The sequence below is a fragment of the Phyllobates terribilis genome, unplaced genomic scaffold, assembly GCF_046119375.1.
Source record: "Phyllobates terribilis strain yellow unplaced genomic scaffold, ASM4611937v1 Scaffold_3__8_contigs__length_932513732, whole genome shotgun sequence".
In the NCBI taxonomy this organism is placed as follows: Eukaryota; Metazoa; Chordata; class Amphibia; order Anura; family Dendrobatidae; genus Phyllobates; species Phyllobates terribilis.
The window spans coordinates 710634570-710658771 of NW_027362763.1; the positions used below are offsets into that span (position 1 = coordinate 710634570).

General features: G+C 40.9%; 1 protein-coding gene across 1 annotated transcript; it reads left to right on the forward strand.

Annotated features, from left to right (window-relative positions):
* The first annotated feature begins 240 nt into the window (after window positions 1-240).
* BICRAL (BICRA like chromatin remodeling complex associated protein) lies at window positions 241-21098 on the forward strand. Its single transcript, XM_073672020.1, has 12 exons — window positions 241-358; window positions 667-712; window positions 5123-5171; window positions 8034-8102; window positions 9316-10935; window positions 11952-12021; window positions 14051-14130; window positions 16564-16613; window positions 16709-16854; window positions 17714-17808; window positions 18156-18258; window positions 19018-21098. Exons 2-12 carry the CDS (start codon window positions 672-674, stop codon window positions 19794-19796), a joined length of 3102 nt encoding a protein of 1033 aa, XP_073528121.1. The 5' UTR covers window positions 241-358; window positions 667-671; the 3' UTR covers window positions 19797-21098.
* Window positions 21099-24202: the final 3104 nt, after the last annotated feature.

The window sequence follows — 24202 nt, forward strand, 5'->3', positions numbered from 1 at the left end:
TCTGTGTGCTATAATTTTTTTTTTTTTTTAGAATGGTATCAAAATGATGACGTTTTAGGAAAAATAAAACCCTTTCAAACGAATGGGTCCTGTAACTGAATGTTTGCCTATGTAAATAGAGATTTATTAAATTAGTATTTTGATTTTTAATCAAATGTGTTCAGCTATTCGTTTTATCTGCCTGTGCACTTTTTGAAATTGACTTCAATTTATTACAATTTGTAATATTTTATTCTCCCAGGTCCCAACCTTCAGTAACAGCATTTGTTTGTCAAAATGAAAATTCTGAATCCTTTTCAATATGGCGCCTATTATCAATGGCCTGATCAGAAATTGTGGTAATACTTTGGAACACAAGGTATTTTTTTTTTGCAATTCCTCATGTGAAAGAAATCTAAATTTTATTTATTTATATACAAAATTAGTTGGTGAATGTTGTTTTTTTAGAAGTAAAGAATAACCCTGCTGGCAGTCAGCCAGCACATAATGTTGTTTTAATTTGGAATTCCTTGTTATATGAAACCTATTCCTGGAATCATAGAAAAATATTACCGCACCCGTGAAGTATCTGGGTATTTACCAGTAATTAAGTGGATTTGACCCGTTATATTGGACATTGAAATTTGCTGTGGTTGGACATTAAACAGAAGTGTATTTTTTGTGTAGCTGACATGGATGATGATGATGACTCCGGTCTTCTTGATATTATCGGGTAAGTGAATTATATTTAAACACTTTCTTTGCATCAAACCTGCTAAAAACAGCGTAAAAAATTGTTTGTCTTTAAACTTTTTTTTTTGAGCTCAGAATTGTTTTAAGGGTAACATACTGTATTTCAATTAAATAAATAATTAGAATTTTCAACTTTTATATCACACACACACATTGTTAAGAGATATAACAAAAGCATAGAAGTAAAAGCAATGAGGCTAATGACCAAAAAAATATCCATTATATACTGTTTTTTATTGCACAAATCATAAAAGGAGAAAAAAATATTTTAGCATGTGAATGTCACGCACAGTGTGAGAAAGACTAAGTGCAACACAAAGGGATGAGTGGAAGGAAACCCAGATACTAGGGAAAGGGGGAGTGGAGATCCCTAGGCTGATCCAATGACATTCTGCCTACCCTACCATCCCTATATTGGTTCTACACCAATCGCCGAGCAAGAAACCTAAGCCTTGTATATCACTAGGGCTAGGCCCTAGATAGGGAGGGGGGGGGGTGAGCACTGGTCAGTCCCCTCTATAAATTAAAGACAACAAGGGAGACAAACAAACACCGATGTACGTAGGTGAGAGGTGTCTGAGGGATGTGAGCATGGAACTTGGCACAAGCAATGGTAGATAGGATACTCGCTATCCTCTCCTCTCTAGCCTGACCAGCTGTAGGTAGATAATCCAGAGAGGAAGATGCAGTGGGAAACCTTTAGCTAGTTTATGTCTAGAGAAGATGAAGAAATGGAGAATTGAAGGATAGCAGTAACAGGAAAATCCTCTCTCCAGCTCTGATGCACGTTCCTGCCAAGATGACACTGACCAGAAAGAACATGATGTGAGGAAACAAGATAAGGATGAGTTACAGAGAAAGGCATGGTGTGATATTACAGCTGCAAATACATGAAAACATATAATTATAATGACCAGTAGATAGTCCCAAGGAATACAAAGACTGTGCAACCAGAATGATGAATAGGATCAGATATATCATTAAGCATATGTCCCTGCAATTGCTATAAGTTCTGCAGAGGATGACTGAACAGCACAAGGGATGTGAAACCCTTGGCTGTTTATGTAACTCGCATATACTACAATAGAGATAACTGAGCTTATTTGTAGCAGTATTGATTCCTTTTCTATAAAGTGTCAAATGAACATGGAGGTCCCATTCTCTGAATAAATTAAAGTGCAAGAAAGTGAAACACCTACGTCTACTGTAAGATCGGAACGCCTCTTTAAAGTTTTAAGGCAGACCTAGGAAGTGGTACAGTGAAACACTGTGACCCTCTATTCAGACTGATAGAGGATTAATCCAGATAATTTCTCTTTGATATAAATTGTATCACAATCAGAAGCCATAATACCTGTTGCTCAACAAGATTCCTGACCAATTGGATGATTTAGTTAGAAATTCTTCTGTGTTTTGGTACGAAATCATAGTGACGCATATAAGGCACTGATCATTTGCTGATGACTCCATCTCAGTGGCAATTCTTCAGGCTCATATTTGTTAACGCAAGTGTGGCACCCCAGGGGTCTGGTTTCCACAGTAATGCAATGTTATGTCTGAGAGCAGGTGGGAGGTCTCTTGGTCAGGAATCCTATGCATGCCACACTGCCTGCCCAGTCCTGGGAGGGGAAGGACTTCCCCTATATAAACCTGGGGCTGAGGCAGGGTTAGAGAGTTGAGAGGGAGAGTTCAGCCAGGAGGGCTGACAGGGAGCTGTGGCTCCGGCTGGGCCCAGCTCCTGGGCCATGCCAGAAGTAGAGAAGAGAAGCAGCATAGGAAGAAACAACAGGAGCTCTGTGGGAGCAGTGTTACAAGGAGTCAGGGGCTGGCAGCTGCAGAGCTCGCCCTGACTGAGAAGATTTCTTACCGGACCCGGAGTCCGAGGCTGTGGGGACTAACTCCTACCCAGCAGCAGAATCCGTCAGGCAGGGGATTTCAGGTCCTCTGGCCAAGAAACCCGAAGGCACGGTCACACGCATGGGACCAGCACCGCCGTCGTGGAGCGGAAGCTACTAGAAGGCCCCGAGTCACCGGCCATACGGGTGAGCACCACACGGTACACTCAGGGACGTGGGCTACTTATACTCGCTTCTAGCAAGGTAGCCAGAAGAGTATCGTTAGTTTGGGAGGCCTACAACTCCGCCTGGCCAGGGGAGATCCCATCTGCTCAAGGACTGACCAGGCCCCAACCGCTAGCCAGTACTCCGGGAGGGTCTATCTTTGTCACCAGTAAAGACCCTGAACTACACCGCATCGTCTCTGAGTGGTTCCTGCTACCCCCAGCATCCACGTCGGCTGCCCTGAGGCCATACCCCTCCCGTTGGGGGTTATACCATCCACGCTGCACCATCCTTCCACCGGCCTCAGCGGTCTGCCCTGCAGCGGCAGCTCCATAGCTGCATTCAACGGGTGGCGTAGTCGTCCATCATCTACCGCTGATACAGCGCCACATAGTCTGACTCCCTGGGCACGGACCGGATCACCGCCACGAGACTACAACCCTCAAGAGATCCGGCTCCGGGTAAGCTCCCGCGTGCGCAACGCAGCGCGACACAGGCCCAGGGGCGCGTCACAAGCACAATATGTCATCTCATCGTCTGGAGAATTTACATTGATGCTGTAATGACTTTAGTTTCTTTCAGCCCGACTCATCAAACATTAAAAATTTCTGGCGTAAAAGTGATTAAAATGTTGCAAAGTTTGGGCTCTTTGTTTTTCTTATTTTTGGCTTGTTTTTTAATATGTCAAAGGAGACTTAATATACACTGCTCAAAAAAATAAAGGGAACACTTAAACAACACAATGTAACTCCAAGTCAATAATACTTCTGTGAAATCTACCTGTCCAGTTATGAACCAACACTGATTGTGAATCAATTTCTCCAGCTGTTGTGCAAATGGAACAGACAACTGGTTGAAATGATCGGCAATTAGCAAGGAGTGGTTCTGCAGGTGGTGACCACAGACCATTTCTCTGTTCTCATCCTTTTTGGCTGTTGTTTTGGTCACTTTTTCATTTTGCCATTACTCTCATCCCTAGAGGTACAGTAGCATAAGGCAGTGTCTACAGTACAACCCACAGAAGTTGCTCAGGTAGTGCAGTTCATCCAGGATGGCACATTAGTGTGAGCTGTGGCAAGAAGGGTAGCTGTATCTGTCAGCACAGTGTCCAGAGCATAGAGCAGATACCAGGAGATGTGGAGGGAGCCATAGGAGGGCAACAACCCAGCAGCAGGTCCGCTACCTCCTCCTTTGTGCAAGGAGGAACAGGAGGAGCACTGCCAGAGCCCTGCAAAATGACCTCCAGCAGGCCACAAATGTGCATGTGTCTGCACAAACTGTTAGAAATCGACTCCATGAGGGTGGTATGAGGGCCTGACATCCACAGATGGGGGTTGTGCTCACAGCCCAACACCGTGCAGGACGCTTGGCATTTGCCACAGAACACCAGGATTGGCAAAGTCGCCACTGGCGCCCTGTGCTCTTCACAGATGAAAGCAGGTTCACACTGAGCACATGTGACAGACGTGACAGAGTCTGGAGACACCATGGAGAGCGATCTGCTGCCTGCAACATCCCTCAGTATGACCGGTTTGGCAGTGGGTCAGTAATGGTGTGGGGTGGCATTTCTTTGGAGGGCCGCACAGCCCTCCATGTGCTCACCAGAGGTAGCCTGACTGCCATTAGGTACCGAGATGAGATCCTCAGACCCCTTGTGAGACCATATGCTGGTGCGGTTGGCCCTGGGTTCCTCCTAATGCAGGACAATGCCAGACCTCATGTGGCTGGAGTGTGTCAGCAGTTCCTGCAAGATGAAGGCATTGAAGCTATGGACTGGCCCTCCCGTTCCCCAGACCTGAATCCGATTGAGCATATCTGGGACATCATGTCTCGCTCCATCCACCAACGTCACGTTGCACCACAGACTGTCCAGGAGTTGGCGGATGCTTTGGTCCAGGTCTGGGAGGAGATCCCGCAGGAGACCATCCGCAACCTCATCAGGAGCATGCCCAGGCGTTGTAGGGAGGTCATACAGGCACGTGGAGGCCACACACAATGCTGAGCCTCATTTTGACTTGTTTTAAGGACATTACATCAAAGTTGGATCAGCCTGTAGTGTGTTTTTGCACTTTAATTTTGGGGGCGACTCCAAATCCAGGCCTCCATTGGTTAATAAATTTGATTTCCATTGATGATTTCTGTGTGATTTTGTTGTCAGCACATTCAACTTTGTACAGAACAAAGTATTCAATGAGAATATTTCATTCATTCAGATCTAGGATGTGTTATTTGAGTGTTCCCTTTATTTTTTTGAGCAGTGTAGCTTCTAATACACCTCTGCAATGTTTTAGTGCAATTTTCTCTTAATTTTCTTTTTTTTCCCCTTCAAGGGATCCACAAGCTTTAAGATACTTTCTGCATGGATCTGGTTGTAAATCAGTAAGTTGTTTTCTCTTACATTTATTTTGATTAACTGGCGGCACGGATGTTTGCACATATTTATGGTAATACTATTTTATTACATACCTAGTTACTTAGCGGAGGGCATATTTAAATGCAAAGTACACTCATATCCTTGTGATAGTGAGTACGCACCATCATCTATGTACATGACATGAACATTAGTTGAAGTGTATAATAATGAAAAGTAAAATAAGTATTGTTAAAAACATCACAGAATATTTAAAGAAGTTGTCCAGTACTTTTTCATTGATGACCTATTCTTGGGATAGGTCATCAATACCACATCGGTCAAGGTCTGACACTCGGCACCCCCGCCGATCTGCTGCACTTGGTGTTGGCGGCCGCCGGCCGGAAATGCTCTGTTGCGGAGCTTCTCCATCTTCTGATAATGGCCGTGGCTGGGTACTGCACATCTACCTCCTATTCAAATCGAGGCGGATGTTCAGTACCCGGCCGTGCCCACTATCAGAAGACTGAGTAGCTCAGCAATTTAGTATTTCCGGCCGGTGGCCACCGCCGACACCGAGAACAGCTAATCGGCGGGGGTGCCAGACCCCAACCAATCAAACATCCCAAGGATAGGTCATCAATGCTACAGTAGTGGACAACCACTTTAATACATGATAGGAAAATTTAGATGTCACTAGTGAAAGTGATGCAGGAAAATATGGGGTTTCATTATTTATGATTTGTGAGATATCTATCCATACACATACAGTGCCTACAAGTAGTATTCAACCCCCTGCAGATTTAGCTGGTTGACACATGTGGAATTAACTTGGCATTGTGACATTTGTACTGTAGATCAGCCTGGAAGTGGGAAATGCACTGCAGCAAATTTTTTTTTTTTTTTTAAAAACGTTAAAAGTTAATTCAGAGTGTCATTTATTATTCAACCCCTCAAACCACAAGAATTCTGTTTGGTCCCCCTAAAGTATTAAGAAGTAGTTCAGGCACCAAGAATAATGAGCTTCACATGTGTGGATTAAATATCTCTTTTGCCAGCCTTTTCTGACTATTTAAGACCCTCCCCAAACTTGTGAACAGCACTCAGACATGGTCAACATGGGAAAGACAAAAGGAGCATTCCAAGGCCATCAGAGACAAGATCGTGGAGGGTCACAAGGCTGGCAAGGGGTACAAAACCCTTTCCAAGGAGTTGGGCCTACCTGTCTCCACTGTTGGGAGCATCATCCGTAAGTGGAAGGCTTATGGAACTACTGTTAGCCTTCCACGGCCTGGACAGCCTTTGAAAGTGTCCTCCCGTGCCGAGGCCAGGCTTGTCCGAAGAGTCAAGGCTAACCCAAGGACAACAAGGAAGGAGCTCCGGGAAGATCTCATGGCAGTGGGGACATTGGTTTCAGTCAATACCATAAGTAACGTACTCCACCGCAATGGTCTCCGTTCCAGACGAGCCTGTATGGTACCTTTACTTTCAAAGCGTCATGTCAAGGCTCGTCTACAGTTTGCTCATGATCACTTGGAGGACTCTGAGACAGACTGGTTCAAGGTTCTATGGTCTGATGAGACCAAGATCGAGATCTTTGGTGCCAACCACACACGTGACGTTTGGAGACTGGATGGCACTGCATACGACCCCAAGAATACCATCCCTACAGTCAAGCATGGTGGTGGCAGCATCATGCTGTGGGGCTGTTTCTCAGCCAAGGGGCCTGGCCATCTGGTCCGCATCCATGGGAAGATGGATAGCACGGCCTACCTGGAGATTTTGGCCAAGAACCTCCGCTCCTCCATCAAGGATCTTAAGATGGGTCGTAATTTCATCTTCCAACAAGACAACGACCCAAAGCACACAGCCAAGAAAACCAAGGCCTGGTTCAAGAGGGAAAAAGTCAAGGTGTTGGAGTGGCCTAGTCAGTCTCCTGACCTTAACCCAATTGAAAACTTGTGGAAGGAGCTCAAGAATAAAGTCCACATGAGACACCCAAAGAACCTAGATAACTTGGAGAAGATCTGCATGGAGGAGTGGGCCGAGATAACTCCACAGACCTGTGCCGGCCTGATCAGGTCTTATAAAAGACGATTATTAGCTGTAATTGCAAACAAGGGTTATTCCACAAAATATTAAACATAGGGGTTGTATAATAATTGACCCACACTTTTATGTTTAAAATTTAATAAAATTCAACTGAGCAACATAACTTTTTGGTTTGTAAGATTTATGCTTCTGTTCATAAAACCTACTCTCGTTTGCAGTTTGAAGGCTCTAACTTATTTGCATCTTATCAAACCAGCTAAATCTGCAGGGGGTTGAATACTACTTGTAGGCACTGTATATGAGATTAGTTCCCTTTTTTGCCTGTGTAACCATCGCTCTCCCCTATCTCCATCATACCACTGACAACTGATACTGTACACTTTTACTAGATTACTGTCCCGTCATCTGTCCACAGCATAGATGATAAATGTAAGATTGCCGGGTTTCTCACTGTTTAAAGCCATTCCAATCTAAAGAATTGGGGTCCCAAAGTCCATGTGTGAATTGAACGGTAGTGAGCATGTGCGACCATCACTCCTATAGACAGGTAATGGAGCAGTGGTCGCACATGCTCACTACCACTTCATTCACACAGCGGACTTTGCTACTTTTTATCATTGGTCGGGGTCCCAGCAGTGAAATTCCCCAGCATTCTTACTCTTATCACCTATTTTGAGGATATATATTGTTTATGAGATAAACCCTTTAAGATAATTTATTGTTTCTGTTTTTGTGGTGTTAGGTGTTAATTATATTAAATTTTATATTTTTTGTGGCCCATTTTGCTTTTCACTCAGATTAATTTTTCAGCCAGTTAAAATCCATATGTTTTCTTGCAGGCTGCTGAAGATTTAGCAAATACAGATTTTTCTGCATCTAATTCAAACTCCATTTTCGCTAATATTAGTGTAAGTACAAAGCGCAAATCAGTGCTATAGTTTTTCCAATACATACCAAATCTGAACAAGCAAGGCATGCATAGTGCTTTGTTTTGGTATTTTGTCCCAGAGAGCAGATCCAGACCACTACTTATGTAATTGTCCATTATACTATAAATACATTACCATATACTTCAGTGTGTATGCCTAACCTGGTGGTAAAACGCAAAGTGAAAAATAGCCTATGCACAAAAACTGTATGGTGGCATATGGAGTCCTTATGGCTTGGTAGTAAAGAGTTGTAGTCCTGGGATAATACTCCTGTAATGTATCATGTGTTGAAACATGGCACTTTTTTTACATAATCTAGTAAGGAATAAACGCTGCATAGCTTTGTGGAACTATAGTATAAGACAAAGACCTGTTAATTGGTGCCTTATTACAGATTACTTTGGCTTTATGCAAGGGTTTTTCCAGAAATAGAAAAAAAAATAGATAACTAAAAAAAATATGTCACTATAAATAAACTCATAAATGCCTTTAGAAAGGTTGTCCCCTTTAAGAAAACTTTGGTAGTTATTAAAATATAATCTGAGTATTACTTACCCTCTTTGGGTCCAGCTCGGTGTCTCCTCCGCTGCATTGGTCTCTACTGTTTGTCAGCAGCGCTGACATCATATAGACAGTGCTGCAGTCAGTCAGTAAGCTCAGGTCTGTGACAACAAAGACCGGGGCAGCGGCAGAGAGTCAGTGCTGGACCCAGGGAGGGTATATAATATTTATAATATTCAGTTTATTTTTTTTTGGAACTACCTTAGCTTAAAGCAGAACATTTTCTGAAAGGGGAAGACCTTTTTAAGGCAAATCCTACATAACAAGAACAAAATAAATTCTACTGAACAGTAATAATCTTCAAATTAGATTAGTCTATTCTCAGTAGGATGTGATAAATAATTAATAATAATAAAAATAAAAAAGAATCAATATAGTAAATAATCAATAATAATAATATAAATATATTAAAATATTATATATAATATACTATGTATATATAAATATATATATATATACACACATATACACACACACACATACACAGTATAATAAATTGATATATTAATATTACATTATTAATGCAAAAAATAAAAAGATTTATTTAGCATTTATTCTATGGTTTATTAGTTTATTTTATGGCCTTGTACCTATAGTTTATTTAATTAATACTTTTTTATTTTCCATGAAGCTGACCGATTCCAAGTCATCCATTAAATGTGTTCAAAGTCTGACTGAAGAGGAATCTGCGGAGGGACTTCAGCTGTCGAACAACATTCAGTTCTTTGAAGATGAGCTTGAATCTTCCTCTATCCCAGACCTCAGTGAGGACATTTTACAGAAATCACTCCAGGAGGCCAATATCACAGAGCAGATATTGGCAGAAGAGGCTTATTTGGATGCCAGCATAGGCTCAAGCCAGCAGTTTTCCAATATTTCGCCTCATGCCCATTCGTCAGTATCCCTAACTCAGGCTACTAATGCCGCTAGTTACTCAGGTCAAACATTACATCCTGTAGGAGTGACGCACGTGCCTGTTGTCCCCCAGCAAGTGGGTGCATCATTTGCCAGCAATACAGTAGGTGTACAACATAGTTTTATGCAACCCGTTGGAATTCTTCCCAACCAGCATATTCCTACCAGTAGTCACAGTGGTTCCGGACAGATCCATCTTATTGGCTCAATCAACAACCAGTCTCCAGTGATGACGATTAATAATCTTGATGGATCTCAAATTATCCTTAAAAGTGGTCAGCAAGCACCTCCTAGTAGTACAAGCGGAGGAGTACTTGTGCAGAGTCATACTCCAAATGGCAGTACGATGTTTGCCAGTCCAAATGTAAGTCCTGCAGGACAGCAAGTCACGGTCCCTTTCACTAGTGGGAATTTCCAAACATCTTTACCGGTCCACAACATAATTATTCATAGAGGTCCAGCACCAAATTCTATAAAAGGTCCCGTTAATATTCAGCCAAAGCCTATGCAGGTGGGACAGCAAATGTCCTACAGCGTAAGTAATTTGGGGATACACCATCACAGACATCAAGGACCTCATTGTGGTCCTGGAAATTCAGCACAAAGCCCTGTAATGGGTCAGCAAATTCCTGTAACTCATCAACGTTCCCATAAACCATTGAGCCAGCAGTCAGGTAGCAGCATCGTTATCCATTCTCCTTTAGGGGAAGCACACACTCATCATAATCAATTCATCATTCCTGCAGGTCTTTCCATAAACTCCAGTTCTCTCCAGCATATTCAGGCCATAAATACCCAATTTGTCCAGACACAGCCTCCACAACTTGGTCCTCACCAAGTCCCTACCGAACATATAATGTTGAGCAGAAACACGGGTGGCATGGTCAGGCCAAGTCAACATTATCCTGGGCAAATGTTACACAGCCCAGGAACTGCTGTACAGCTTGTTTCCAGTCAGACCTTCTCAAGCTCCGGAGGACAAGTCATTTTGAACCAAGGACCATCTCAGATGGTAGGCGGCCAGGTAGCACAAGGATCTCCTACACTTTTACATTTATCTCCCGGTCAAGGAAATAAAGTCCAAGGATCATCATCATCATCTGGTTGCTCAAACATGACAACTACAAACCGTTTTACTGTTGTAAATCCAAGCACTGTTCTTCAAGGTATGGGACCATCATTTCAGAGTTCTGGATCTGGAGACGGTTATGGCGAACAGCAAAACGACAGGCACCATCCTGTAGTGAACGAGACTCTTATTTCAGGGTCTAATGCTAAATCCAACAGCATGTTCTGCTCAAACACAATCTCTAAACAGCCGTTCTCCTGTAATCAGGTATGAAATTACTACCAAACTCTTTATATAATGCTTATCTCGCTAGCCAACTTATTTAATCAAACCATTAACAGAATTCAGTCTGCTGTAAACTGTATATGTGATAAATAAATAAAATCCAGCATATTAGCTATTTTTTAACTTACAGATTGGGAAACTTGAGGTAATTTTAATTTTTTTTAGCTTGTTTTTGATTATTAAATAAAAAATTAAACTATTTTTTTCCTTTTTTTTTTACTAACTTTCCAGTGGGACTTGAACCTGCAATCACCTGATTGCTGGTAAAATACACTGAAATACTTACGAATTGCAGTGTATTGTTCTATTAGGGTTGTACCTTCTATTAGGCTTATGTCTTATTTTTTTGCTGTTTGTTTGTTTTCTTCTTACGGAATGGGATATTACGGTAATTTGTTTTTCGCATATGTATACATATATGTGAAAAGAATGTGAAAAGTGATGTGACTTTAAATTTTTAGGGATTTTTTTTCTTTCGAACTTTTAAAAAAAAATGTTAATTTTTTAATATGTTTAGAAATATGGAAAAAATATATATAAATTATATATATATATATATATATATATATATATATATATATATATATATATATATATATATATATATATATATATATATATATATATATATATATATATATATATATATATATATATGAGACTTTCACCTGCAATCGCTTGATGGTTGGCACAATAGACTGGAATACTTCTTTATTGCTGTATATTGTCGTTTGGACGATTTACTATGGGTTTAATAGGGGTACAATGATGGCAGACAGGAGAGGTGAATAACATTTCTAGACAGAGTAGTTGAAAGTTTTTTATTAAAAACCAACCGAATGCAGCGCAGGTCTATAATTAAGGCTGTAATGTAGGATGATTGCAAGATATGAAATGCAATATATGCAAAAGTCACTCAACTTTTTAGGTTATATATTTTTGGATATAAACTGTAATATGGCAGATGTAACCTTTAAATGTTTTTTGTTTGTATTTAGAAAAATATTCTGAATCATCAGTCTGCAGGTTCATTAATGAAAAACCAAGATGGGCAGTCAAATACACCAGGTATGATTTGGTATTCTTGATGACTAAGTCTATGAAATACAATTTTCAGAATTAGATACAGTCGTTGGACTTAAAGAAAATGTGTAATCAGAAAATGGCCTATTGTTTTAATCAGGTCGTTGTATAGGAGGCGGAAGAAGTGAGCTGTGACACCATTTATTGTGAATGGCGTATCCTGTGTTATCTACTGTATATAGAGGTGTTATCAGTCATTGTTCAGTAGGAGGAGGAGGAGGTGAACAGTTACAGCACCTATTGTGAATGGTGGATCCGGTGTTATCTACTGTATATAGAGTTGTTATCAGTCATTGTTCAGTAGGAGGAGGAGGTGAGCTGTGACATCGCCTATTGCTAATGATGGCTTTTGTGTTATCTCCTATATACTGGGATAACAGGAAAACATAACATATGGCACAGTCCTTGTTGCTACTGGTAACCGCCCACTTCAGGAACAAACAACCCAATGTTTAGCTTTTCTTCACATAGCAATACAGCTCCAGAGCTTGTGCCTCCAGACCCACCCCACACCAAATGCTCTAGAAGGCTGGGAATTTATCTTCTGACCTCCTCCCTCTCTACAAGTGTTTAAAGGGAACCTGTCACCAATTTTGTCACATAGCAGCTTAAACTATCCCCTTAGTGTCTGCACTGCTTTCCCCAAATCCATATATAACCCTCTGACTCCCCCTGTATGGCCCTGAAAAAACTTTTTTAATTTCTCCCGCAAAGCCGAAAAACAAATGCGCACTTCTGTTTTTTCTTTGCCCGCACCTGCGCAGTATGCTTTGCCCAACTGCAAACTGGGCAAAGCATACTGCGCAGGCACGAGATGTGATTTGTCTGGCGCAGGCGCGAGATCTCTCACAGCGATGAGAATGATGCAGGAGACGTCAAGGATGCCGGGCAGCAGCCGGGGGGAGGGGTGGAGAGTCTGAAGCCACGTCCATTGGACCGGACGGACCCGATTAGACTGCAGCGCGGGAGAAATTAGAAAAAGTTTTTTCGGGGCCATACAGTGGGGGGAGGTAGTCAGGGGGTTATATATGGATTTGGAGAAAGCAGTGCAGACATTAAATAAGGGGATAGTTTAAGCTGCTGTGACAAAATTGGTGACAGGTTCCCTTTAATCACCCTAGCACTAGGCATGGCTGATTAACCCCTCTCTTTACTTCGTGTGCTGGAACATTTTTTCTATGTTTATTTACTGGAGCTAACAATCTCAGTTCTCCATATCTCCCCGCCAGTACTTTGCCAGTGACTTTGTCACAATACAGAGATACAGAGGTTAGCTTTCATTGTAATCCTGCCTGTGATGATAATGAGGTTGTTGAAAAGTATTCTGCAAAGAAAAGAGAGTATTAGGCCCAGTGGGCGTTTCAAGATTTCAAATTTTTTTTAATATAGTAAGATGAAAAAAACCATCTCAAGCAAAAACTTATATAAAATCTGATTAAAAAAAAAAAAAGGAAATTTTCTGATGACACATTATGTTGAGATTCTAAAACCAAAGTTCTCTTCATTCTCGCAGCTTAGCCCTCCTATACGTGACAGTTTCCATGTTTGCCAAAAAAAAACCCCTAATAAGCTCATTCAGCCGATTCTTCCAATTCCATTGACATTAGTAATTGTCCTGGCCAAGTAGTTTATGCTTTTACACGGGGGAGAAAGTCGCTGCCAGAAAGCCATGGCTGCTTATCTCAGAGAACAAGAGGCTTGAGCCTTTGAAATCGAATCTACGCAATGCTTATCTCCCCCGCATTATACCTCATATTGGATGGTCATTATGGGGGAAATCCATAAATTTGTAATCTTAAGTATAGGGGTGAGCTCCCATTGAACGAACCATGAGGCAGCAACAATTCTTGCGTGTTGAGAACTGCTACTCAAATTACCGCAGCCGTTCACAAGATTGCAGTTAATTCAACTTTGGACGGCAGCTGTAATGCGATATTGAAACGTTATTAAGTAGCACCACAAAAAGTCTCTGTAGCCTTGGTCTAAGGAGGAATATTCACTTCTTTTATTGCAGATCACAGTGCTGTAGGGAAACATTTACACCATCATTTATCATTGTCAAAAGAAGCTCTTGTGGGAATGCAGAATGCGGAGGTAATTGCTAACTTTTGGTATATTCAATACATATATGCTTTACTGTTGTCAGTATACTATACCAGAAATATGCAAAAATGTCTCTGGATTACAGATAGTATGAGCAATAAATGCAGCATACATACATGTACGGTGCATGTCAGGTGTAGTTGTGTGAGCTGGGCCCGTTCCACACACAGCGGGTGCTGGCTGTGTAATACAGGCTGCCCCGTAGCTTACGGCATCTACTGGCACCAGCAATGATCGCTGCTTTTTAACCCCTTAATTGCTGCTGTCAATCACTGACAACAGAAATTATGTATCATGATCTCCCTAGCTCACAGATTCAGGCACTTCCACATCCCAAATGATTACGTGGTGCCACTAGGCTGCCGTGGCAGCCCATAGCTGGCCTTTATAGTAGATCGTTAAGTTGATTATATATATATCAATCCCATTATCCACCTTTTTTCTTAAATATAAAACAATTTAAAAAATCAAGCATTTTGGTCCCGTTTCCTAGTCGCCTTTGTTGATATTTTTTGTCTAGTTTTGTCCTTTTTTTATTGCACCCAGTTCATAATTCTATATAATAGTAAAGTCTACTTTATATGTGCTTGCTTTTTTTATGCTTTGTGGTTTCAGTTTATCAGTTCCAGATGTTTTTGCCTGATTCATCAGTATCACTCACACTGCCCCCCACCTCATGCAATTTTTGTGACTTTTGACACCAAATTGTGACTTTTTTCCTCCAAAAATCACAAAAGTAGTTCAAGACAGGAAAAAAAGCCCATTTGTGACTTTGCGCCAAATTCATGAATTGCGTGTACTAGTTTTAATGAATTTGGCACCAAAAACAGCAACTAATACCACAAGACAAAAAGGAAAGTGACTTGAACCCCCCCCCCACAAATAGTGAATCGTGATCCTAATGTATTGCCATGTCCACAAAAGTCCAAACTATCAAAATATAAAATGATTTAACCTATAAAGGAAAATTCGATAGAGCTTAGAAACTCCACAAAACTTTAGAATTGCAGTTTTTTTGATCGCCACCACTCCCCCCAAAAAATGGAAGAAAATGGGATCAAATCATCGTAAGTACCTTAAAATAACCAATAAAAACTGTTTGGCGATAGATCGTTTATTAGGAAATTGTTAAAAACTGTAGAAAGAATTTTAGTATTAATTAGAGAGAAATCAAAGGCCACTAACATTTTACTACAGAGGTATAGGGCCACGGGTAGTTGAAACTTTAACCTCTTCACAAGCTATGACGCATAGGTACGTCATAGGCCGTGTCCTGGCATTTGATGCAGGCTCTGGCGTGACAGCTGATCAAATCAGCCCCTAACAGCCACGGGAGGAATCGCGATCCACCCTCGGCTGTTAACATGTTAAATGCCGCTGTTAATCACTGACATTGGTATTTAACACGATCGCGCAGGAAGCGCGTCACACACCCCGCCAATCGGTGCCCCTGTCACATAATCGCGGAGCACGGATGGGTTGACACGACAACTGGGGGTCTGCAGAAGACCTCCGTGCTTGCCATTGCACATCTTCTGTGAACGCCAGCCTGTGCCCGGCGTTCATAGGAGATGATGATTTTTGCTACAGGCACAAGCACAGGCGATCAGATGATCTCAACTTCAAGTCTCCTAAGGGGACTATTGAAGCAAATAAAAAGTAGAGAAAAAATGTTTTTTTTTTTAAAAAAATGAACGTTCAAATCACCCCCCTTTTGCCCCATTCAAAATAAAACAATAAAAAAAAATTAAAATACACATATTTGGTATTGCTGCTTTCAGAAATGTCCAATCTATCAAAATATGAAGTAAATTAATCTGATCAGTAAACAGTGTAATAAGAAAAAGAAAATCAAAACTCCAGAATTAAGTTTTTTTGGTCGCCGCTACATGGCAATAAAATGAAATCACAGCCAACCAAAACATTGTATCTATCTATAAAAACATCAGCTCAGGACGCAAAAAATAAGCCCCCACCCACCTACAGAGCTCAAAAAATGGAGACAGTGCAAATCTCTGAAAATGGCGCCATTTTTTTTGGGGGGGGGGGATTTTTTGCGAACTCTTAATGACCTCGAGAATCATAATGGCGGGTCAGTTTTAGCATTTAATGAACATGGTAAAAAAAAAAACAACAATTGTGGAATTGCACTTTTTTTGCAATTTCACCCCACTTGGAATTTTACCCCGTTTTCCAGTACAAATATGGTAAAAGCAATGATGTCGTTCAAAAGTACAACTCGTCCCGCAAGAAACAAGCCCTCACATGGCCATGTTGATGGTAAAATAAAAAAGTTATGGCTCTGGGAGGAAGAGGAGCAAAAAAGCGAAAACGGAAAATCCCAAGGTCGTGAAGGGGTTAAGAATTGCCTAAAACTGAAAACTCTTTTTTTGTAAAGATCGTTTCCTGTATATTTTTTGATAGGTTGATGGGTGCCCTGGTGTACCGAAGAGGCCAGCCTCAAAACAAGCTCTGTGAGTATTACAGCCCTTTAATCAGTAATTTAATTGTGCTATAAATCTTTATTTTCATTTCTATTTCGAAATTTTTCTTTTTTTTTTCTTTCTAGATTTCTTCAGCTTTTGCGTAAAGAGCACGAGCGATCCCTGCTGCCAGATAGAAGCAGATTCCAGTCTATTGATAACGCTTGTGAAAGGCTCTTCCCATTCCATATATTTCAAGGATCACTGCCAAGTGAGGAGGATTTACAGCAAGGTAGTTCATCACTGTATACTATACTGCAAAGGTAGATAGATATATCTTTCCCCTCTGTGCTTGAAGGTGGGCTGGCTATTTCGCTCAGTTCGATAGCTAAGCCAGTTCCCTCTTCTGTCTCTGCTTCAGCACAGCAGCCTGCCACTTTCAAGCCTTTTGCTAGTAATATATATATAACCTACATGTACAACACAGGAACTAGAGTGCCATAAAATATAACATTTATTGATGTATATAAAAAAGTATACAATAAAAAATATGTAAGGGAAAAGTGTCACAACAAAAAGCCAGATGGGGGTAGTTAATAATGCATTATATTCATACATTCATATATAGAGATGCCATGGATACCAAGAACTATAAATATATAGAAGCATACATGATAGGTATAATAAGGCCAATAGATAAATTACGAAGTAAAGTGCATAGTGCTAAATGTAAGATCTATAAGGACCAATATGTAGTTAAGCTGTCATGAGTGGCAATCATTAATACATCCATGTAGCTAGTGTATAATAGACTAACATAGGTCATGTACTGAAGAAATAATATACTCTAAAGGCATGTATGAAAAAGTAGAAAATGAAAAGCCAATACTAACCCCCAAGTGACAGGATCCAACTCGCGTTTCGCCAGGGGCTTTGACGAGGATATGACGTTATCCTCGTCAAAGCCCCTGGCGAAACGCGCGTTCCTTGTACGGTCCCTTGCACGCAAAACAGTACACAGACCAAAAATACACTTTTGTGATCTTAAAACAGTTTTATATTGGTGGTCATCCCCTTTATAGTATATTTCGGCTTCTTATTTAGTTTTATTTTGTAATTTTTATTGATTACTTATTCTCTTTATATTACAGTGGACAATGAATTTGAGACTGCGGCCACACATCTTTTAAAGAAGACCCAGGCAATGCTCAACAAGTACCGAATGCTGCTATTAGATGATGCAATGGTGTGTAATGTACATATAATGCGCAGATAAGTCATCAGTATGCATTTACCAATATATAGGTGTCACAAATCTGTCCTAGTTGGAGACGATGACCGAATCGGATATTAAAAGCGTAGTGTCCAAGTTGGAGACGATGTAAGAATCTGATATTAAAAGCGTAGTCAGGGAAGTATCCAGGTTCAGGTAGTGAAGCAAAGCTGTGCAGCAAAAGGAAAATCAGATAATCCGGTGTCCAGGTCCACAAAGGCATCCAACAGCGAAATATGCAAGGAAATGTCATATTTCTGAATTAAATTTGATGGGTGAGGTATTAATATATTGATCTGTTGTCTGCGTTATTACTTTAGCGGACCACTCCTTCTGCAGAGATGGTAATGTTAGACAGAATGTTCAACCAAGAAGAAAGAGCCATGCTAACACGTGAAAAACGGATGGCGTTAGTCGATCCTGGTAAGTTTTTTTACTTACTGCTTTTTTTATTACAAAGCAGAAATGATGTAATAATAACCAAGAGAAAGATAGAAGAAAACAAGCTCTATAAAAGGGGGAAGAGAGGAGAGCTCTTTAATCTTTGTCAGCAACACCTAGCAGAGTTGATCTATCAGCTTAACATGCTGCCCTACCTAAGAACTGCATGTTACACCTACATTTGGATTCCTAGTAGCCAAACCTATTTTGCTGTTTGACTATCAAACGCAATGAAAAAAATACACTGGACTCCTAGTTTATGAGCTTGATGTATTCAATAAGAGAGATCTCCCCGCCGCTCATTGTACGTATGCAAAGCATCCAATTGGTCACTGCATAGAGAGATGGGAGGAGTACTGTTCAGCGCTGTGTATACAGTGATCAGGAAGGCAGAGATGGTAATAACCCTTCTCTGCTTTCACTATGGGAAGTCTGGCTGTGTCTGACAACCGACTCTACAGCTGCACGATCTTGTGCAAATAGCGTACTTTGCACTGACGTTTTAGAATGTCATTGCAGAGCAAAGTGTGGACCGTCTGGACGTTTAAAATTTTCAGGTGGTCCATAACTGGTTAAAAAGGTTTTGTTTTTTTTTAAAAGGGGATGTGCAGACTTATTATATTGATGACGCAGCCTCATGGTTGTTCATTTATATCAGATAGGTGGCAGTGTGACACCCAGCACTCCACCTCCATCAGACAATTATGCATTGAGAAAAAAAAAAGTCTCCTCTTTTCACAGATGGTTACTTGTCAGAGTTTTGCTGCATTGATACATTTCAAGACAGTTCTTCTGATGAGAAGGTTCCCAGCAGTCAGGATACCGACGTCGATGCAGAAGCTAACTTATCAGATGATTGTTCACCGGTTGATGATATTAAGGACATGACAACCGTGGGTAAAGTACACGACTCCCCATTATCAGTGCCTAAGAACAACTCAGCATCCCATAAACCCAATGACCCTTCTGAGGATGAAGACAGCCTTAATACAGATAGTAAGTTGAAGAATATAAGTCTTTTACCACAAAAGCAACTTTTCGTAAGCCTTTATAAACTGAAGCGCAAGTACACTGAATGTTCTTCAGATCCGGATGCTTCTTGTAAGACATCTAAGAATCCCTACCCTGTTGCCGACACTCCGGTGACCATCCCTGTTTCTGGCGCAAATATGGAGACAGGCGATGTAGAGCATTTCCACAGTAAAGCGACGGGACCTTCTCAAGATGCTGCATGCAAGCCAGGAGAGCTTGCAGTAAGTCCCGGAAAACCTTGCAAAACTTCAACTCCCAGTGAAACTGTAAAAGCGACAGTCAGAAATGTCCTGGAACTTAAACTAAGTGCAAAACACTTCAAAAGTGACAATTCCAGCAGCAATTCAGCAGAATTACAATTTGTAAAACCATCAGCTCCGGCATTGGAGCAAAACTGCACGGACAAACCCATTTCTGATGCCAGAGAAGGTGCACCAGAAACGGATTCGGTTTTAGAAGCAGCTGTAAATAGTATATTAGAATGCTAAAGGACAACTTTCACATTTTGTCTGTGGGATGCATGCCACCAGTGAGCAATAGTGACTTTCTTCACAAGCCAGATTGGCAACGGCACACAGCGGCTTGAGGCAGCCATTACTGAATGAAAGCAAGCCTGCTTTAGACAATCAGGACGGATCTACAAAAAGCAGGTCTCATTAGTAATACAAGGGTTTTAAAATATATTTGTTCTTTTTTTTTTTCCACATTTTCATTAAAGATGCAATCTCTATTACAAATCTGGAGCAGACTTATTTCTACAGTGTTAGATGAGTGAGGTAAAGCACTGCCACCTATAATAGAATGAAACATAATAGGTATAAATACAGTAAATCCATGGGATTTTTTTTATTAAGGTGCCTAAATTTTAATCTGGGATCATGTGGTGTATTTTCCAATCAGATCATTTTTTATTGTGAAAATCAAGATACATTCACATTTCAATTTTGTTTTTAGAAACAATCAAAACTAAAGAAAACAAATACACAAATAAAAAACATATAAGTCATTGTGAACTAAATAAAAACTGGTTCATGTCAACATTCATCTTAAGTATTATCATTTCATGTGGCTTATTTTGGTGTTTTATGTATAAACTTAGTTTGGGCATTTATTATGTTGTTCCAAAATGGCCAACAAGCTCCCCTCCTTCCCCTCAGCATTTCCACATACACCCACTTTTCAGAAAAATTTGTCTTGTATGTCGCACATTCCTTTTATGTTGTGAGACCTTTTTTTCTCATGTTTCAATACTCAGTTGCAAGTAGATCTCCATGTTCCTCCTTTTTTACGATCAGTGGCATTTACCTGATAAACATGGTAATAGAGATCAGTTCTCCATATATTAAGTTCATGATGAGCCTGTGGGAGGCTTGTGTTCATACACAGATGTCAATTGGAGCAAGCAGAGTTACAGTGTAGAGCATGGGGGGGAAGAAAGAGCTGCAGACTTAGCCTCTGATGAGACACAAGGTGGATTTCAGACCATTACCTTTATAATCTCTTAAAACAGCACACCTAAACTGAGCAGTTGACATTGAAAAAAAAGAAATAGCAGGTAAGCAATAGACAAAACAATATAATTTACATACAACAGGACAGTATTATAAATATGTATTTTTTTTACCTGATATAAATGCTGCTGTTCTCCTGAATCTGGCATTGCTTTTCTTTTGTTCCTGCTCCTCTCCATTCCTGAGATATGGCCCCTTCTTTCCTGTATGTAAATTTAGTCTTGTTAGCAAAGTGGGCGTGATCATCAATGTTTCTCCTGGCATCTTCATGATAACCACACCCCCTTAGCTTAAAAGACTAGCTTTACATACTGGCAAGAGAAGGCCATATCTCTGGAACGGAAAGGCTCAGGAACAAAAGAAAAACATTGCCGGATTCAAGAGAACAGCGGTATTTACACCGGGTTAAAAAAATGACATGTTTATGACTAGTGACAGGTCTCCTTTAATATTAGAGCTACACTTTTATTTTTGTACGCGATGCCAAATATGATTTGAGAGATTGCACCTTTTCTGAAATGTCGTATAAGTGTCCTCAACTTCAGTCGAGAGATGGTTTTGCGGTCAGAGACTCCTTGTGCCATCCAACATTTTATATCTATATATGTAAGACTACGTGTACGTCATCTATCGGCAATGTTCTGTACATGTTAAGGTCCAGGATGGTTTATTGTGTGTGAGAATCGCCTCTGCCGTAAGCAATACAATCGATACAGTGGTCATATCCATCTTACTAAGAAAGGGAGAGAGTGCAGCTAATTGTTACAGTCATTTCTATGCCACAACAACACATTACTAATTTATAGCAGAGCCTGAAGTTATGGGACATATAAAGAGAACAGTTCACTCGTAAATGATTATTAGCTCTAATTGTTAGGACTTCACTTGCAAGATCTGTTGTGTATCTCCTTACCAAACCTGCAACCCGCCGGCAGGACATCCCCTGTTGCTTCATTTCAAGCTAACACTGCTCTGATGGCAGGAAAAAAAATGAGCTCATGTCCATAGGTAAGGAAGAAAGGGATAGCTTGAGCAGGACTTCTCCTGCCAATGGTCATCTACATGGGTCACCCCTATCATTTATATGCCAGATTAACAACTTCATTGCTGTAAAAGTTAAATTCTCTGATCAAAACATTTAATAGAGTCATTCCAAGTCTTATCAGAAGGTTTGAGGTCCTACTAACTTGTCATCAACTTCTTGTAAGGTATCTGCAAGTATTGTGCACCTGTCCTATTCTTGTTATTAGGATAAAGGTATAGTACCTGTCAGATGTGCATGAAACGAGGCAAGGGGGTTATGGATGCCTTGTTAGTTGTACCTTTTATCTCCCTATGCAGCAGTGAGAAGCCCATCATGTACTGGCTGGAAAAAGCGAAGTTTCACTTTGCTGAAAATTTCCTTTATAGAGGTTGTACTCCCAACGATTGGAAAGTGATGACATATTCTAGCGATATCCATGTTTGTACTAAGAAAAAGTTCTAACATCAGACACCGGTCAAGAAAGTCCATATATATGAAGAATATTTGTTACTGTGGGAAATATTCCTTTCTAATAATCTATCTATCTATCCTGTATATACACTCTCCAGAGCAGGGGCAAATCTTTCCAACATATGTCTCTTCCCTGTATAAGTCGTAGCGTGTCGAACCCACACATAATGGACTTTGGAGGTCTTAGGTTGCAGCCAGACAGCCATATAAATCGAAAACGCTATGCACAGACTGGCCGGTGGCTCTCCCGACCTGAGTGCGACGGCTTCATATATTTCTATGCCGCAGCCACGCTCGGGTCAGGAGAGCGGCCGGCCAGTCTGTACACTCTTTCTGATTTATACGGCCTTCTGTCCGCGCCCTTAGACACTTTTCCATACACTGATACCAGTGATATTACTAACGATTCACCTAGGACTTCACTCTGTATGATATCGCAAATCACTGCCATCTGAACGTCACAAATGTGGTAGTCTGGGAAAGCATGGCTGCGTCCATTTGGATGCCCTGTATGAATTTACATTCAATGTGTTTTTTTATGAATCTGCTGTTTCATAAGTTTCATCAACTCTTGCAAGAAAAGTGTCCCTGTCTGAACACGGTTATAGCACCCATTATGGATAGGTTGGTGCATGCAGTTTTATCAAATTGCATTTGAGTCACAAATATTTCTATAACAGTAATCTTTGGCCTAAGTATTGAGCTTACAATAGACCCCAAAAGTAGATACAAACTATCAGTTAATATGTACAAAATAATACTTTTGATGCAGTTACATTGAGGGCCTGTGCTAAGATTGAGACTTTATTACCTATCCACAGGATCAGTAATAAATTTATGATCACTGGTGGTCTTGTAATGATCATGAGGGCTCGCTCACACGAGCGTAAAACTCGGACAAGTGCTATCTGATGTTTTATTGAATAGCACTTGGACCAATATTATTCTGTGGGGCAGTGCAGATCGGAGTTTTTTTTTCTCATGCTGATTCGGCATTATGCGAGAGGCTCCGTAATTTTCTACGGGTGTGTGTAAAACATCGGACTGCACTCGGAGGTCATCCAAGTGCAGTCCGATTACCGCGGATGCAGAGAATAGAGAAGATGGAGAAATCCGTTCTCCATCTTCTCCGCACATGTGATACAATTCTCTCATGCGAGAAAATCGGATCACAGTAAACTGACAATCGGTGCAAACTCTGATCAGAGTTTGAGTCGAGTGTTTTTACCATAATCGATCCGATTTTCTATTAAGAGAGAACATCGCTCGTGTGAGTGCTCCCTAAGAGCAGAGTTCCTAAGTCCCCCTTTTCATGGGAGCAGGCGTATTGAAGAGCTGCACTCTGCTTTCTCCATCAGTCCCATAGACAACATTCAGGACTGTATGGAGTAGGACTGTAATGTGCACACACAGAGCCCGATTGTGGATGCCTTGTAGATGTCACTCGTCAAGTACAAACACATATAATTTTCCATAAGGCTTGAGTTTTACTAATTAAAGTCATAGTTCAATGCTTGACTATCTCATTACTTTATGATTGGCGGGGGACCGACCTCATGGCCCAACATCAATCCTGAGAATAAAGTGGCCGCAGTGCGGATTAATTCAAGTGAATGGTGCCGGCAGCTGCTTCTGTTAGGCCTTATTCAGACAACAGTGTATCACTGTCTGAATATGGACTGCAATGCACCGACTGACCGCAAGTTTCTGCATATGAGGCTGTGGAATTTGGGTCAGGAGAACCATGGCCACCCCGTGCATCCTGATCAATAGTCGGACCAGGATACACAGACATCTGAATTCGGTCTTACAGCTGGATGCAAGGAAAAAACATAAAGGGGCTATGCACCGATTTAGTGCTGCTGTCCATTCAACTTTAGGATTGGTG

Bases quoted from the DNA above. Each gene is read 5' to 3' on its own strand.
- BICRAL (XM_073672020.1), top strand. From the start codon at position 672: ATGGATGATGATGATGACTCCGGTCTTCTTGATATTATCGG. The intron at 5,172-8,033 runs GTAAGTTGTTTT...GTTTTCTTGCAG, and splicing joins ATGGATCTGGTTGTAAATCA to GCTGCTGAAGATTTAGCAAA. The intron at 14,131-16,563 runs GTAATTGCTAAC...ATTTTTTGATAG, and splicing joins TGGGAATGCAGAATGCGGAG to GTTGATGGGTGCCCTGGTGT.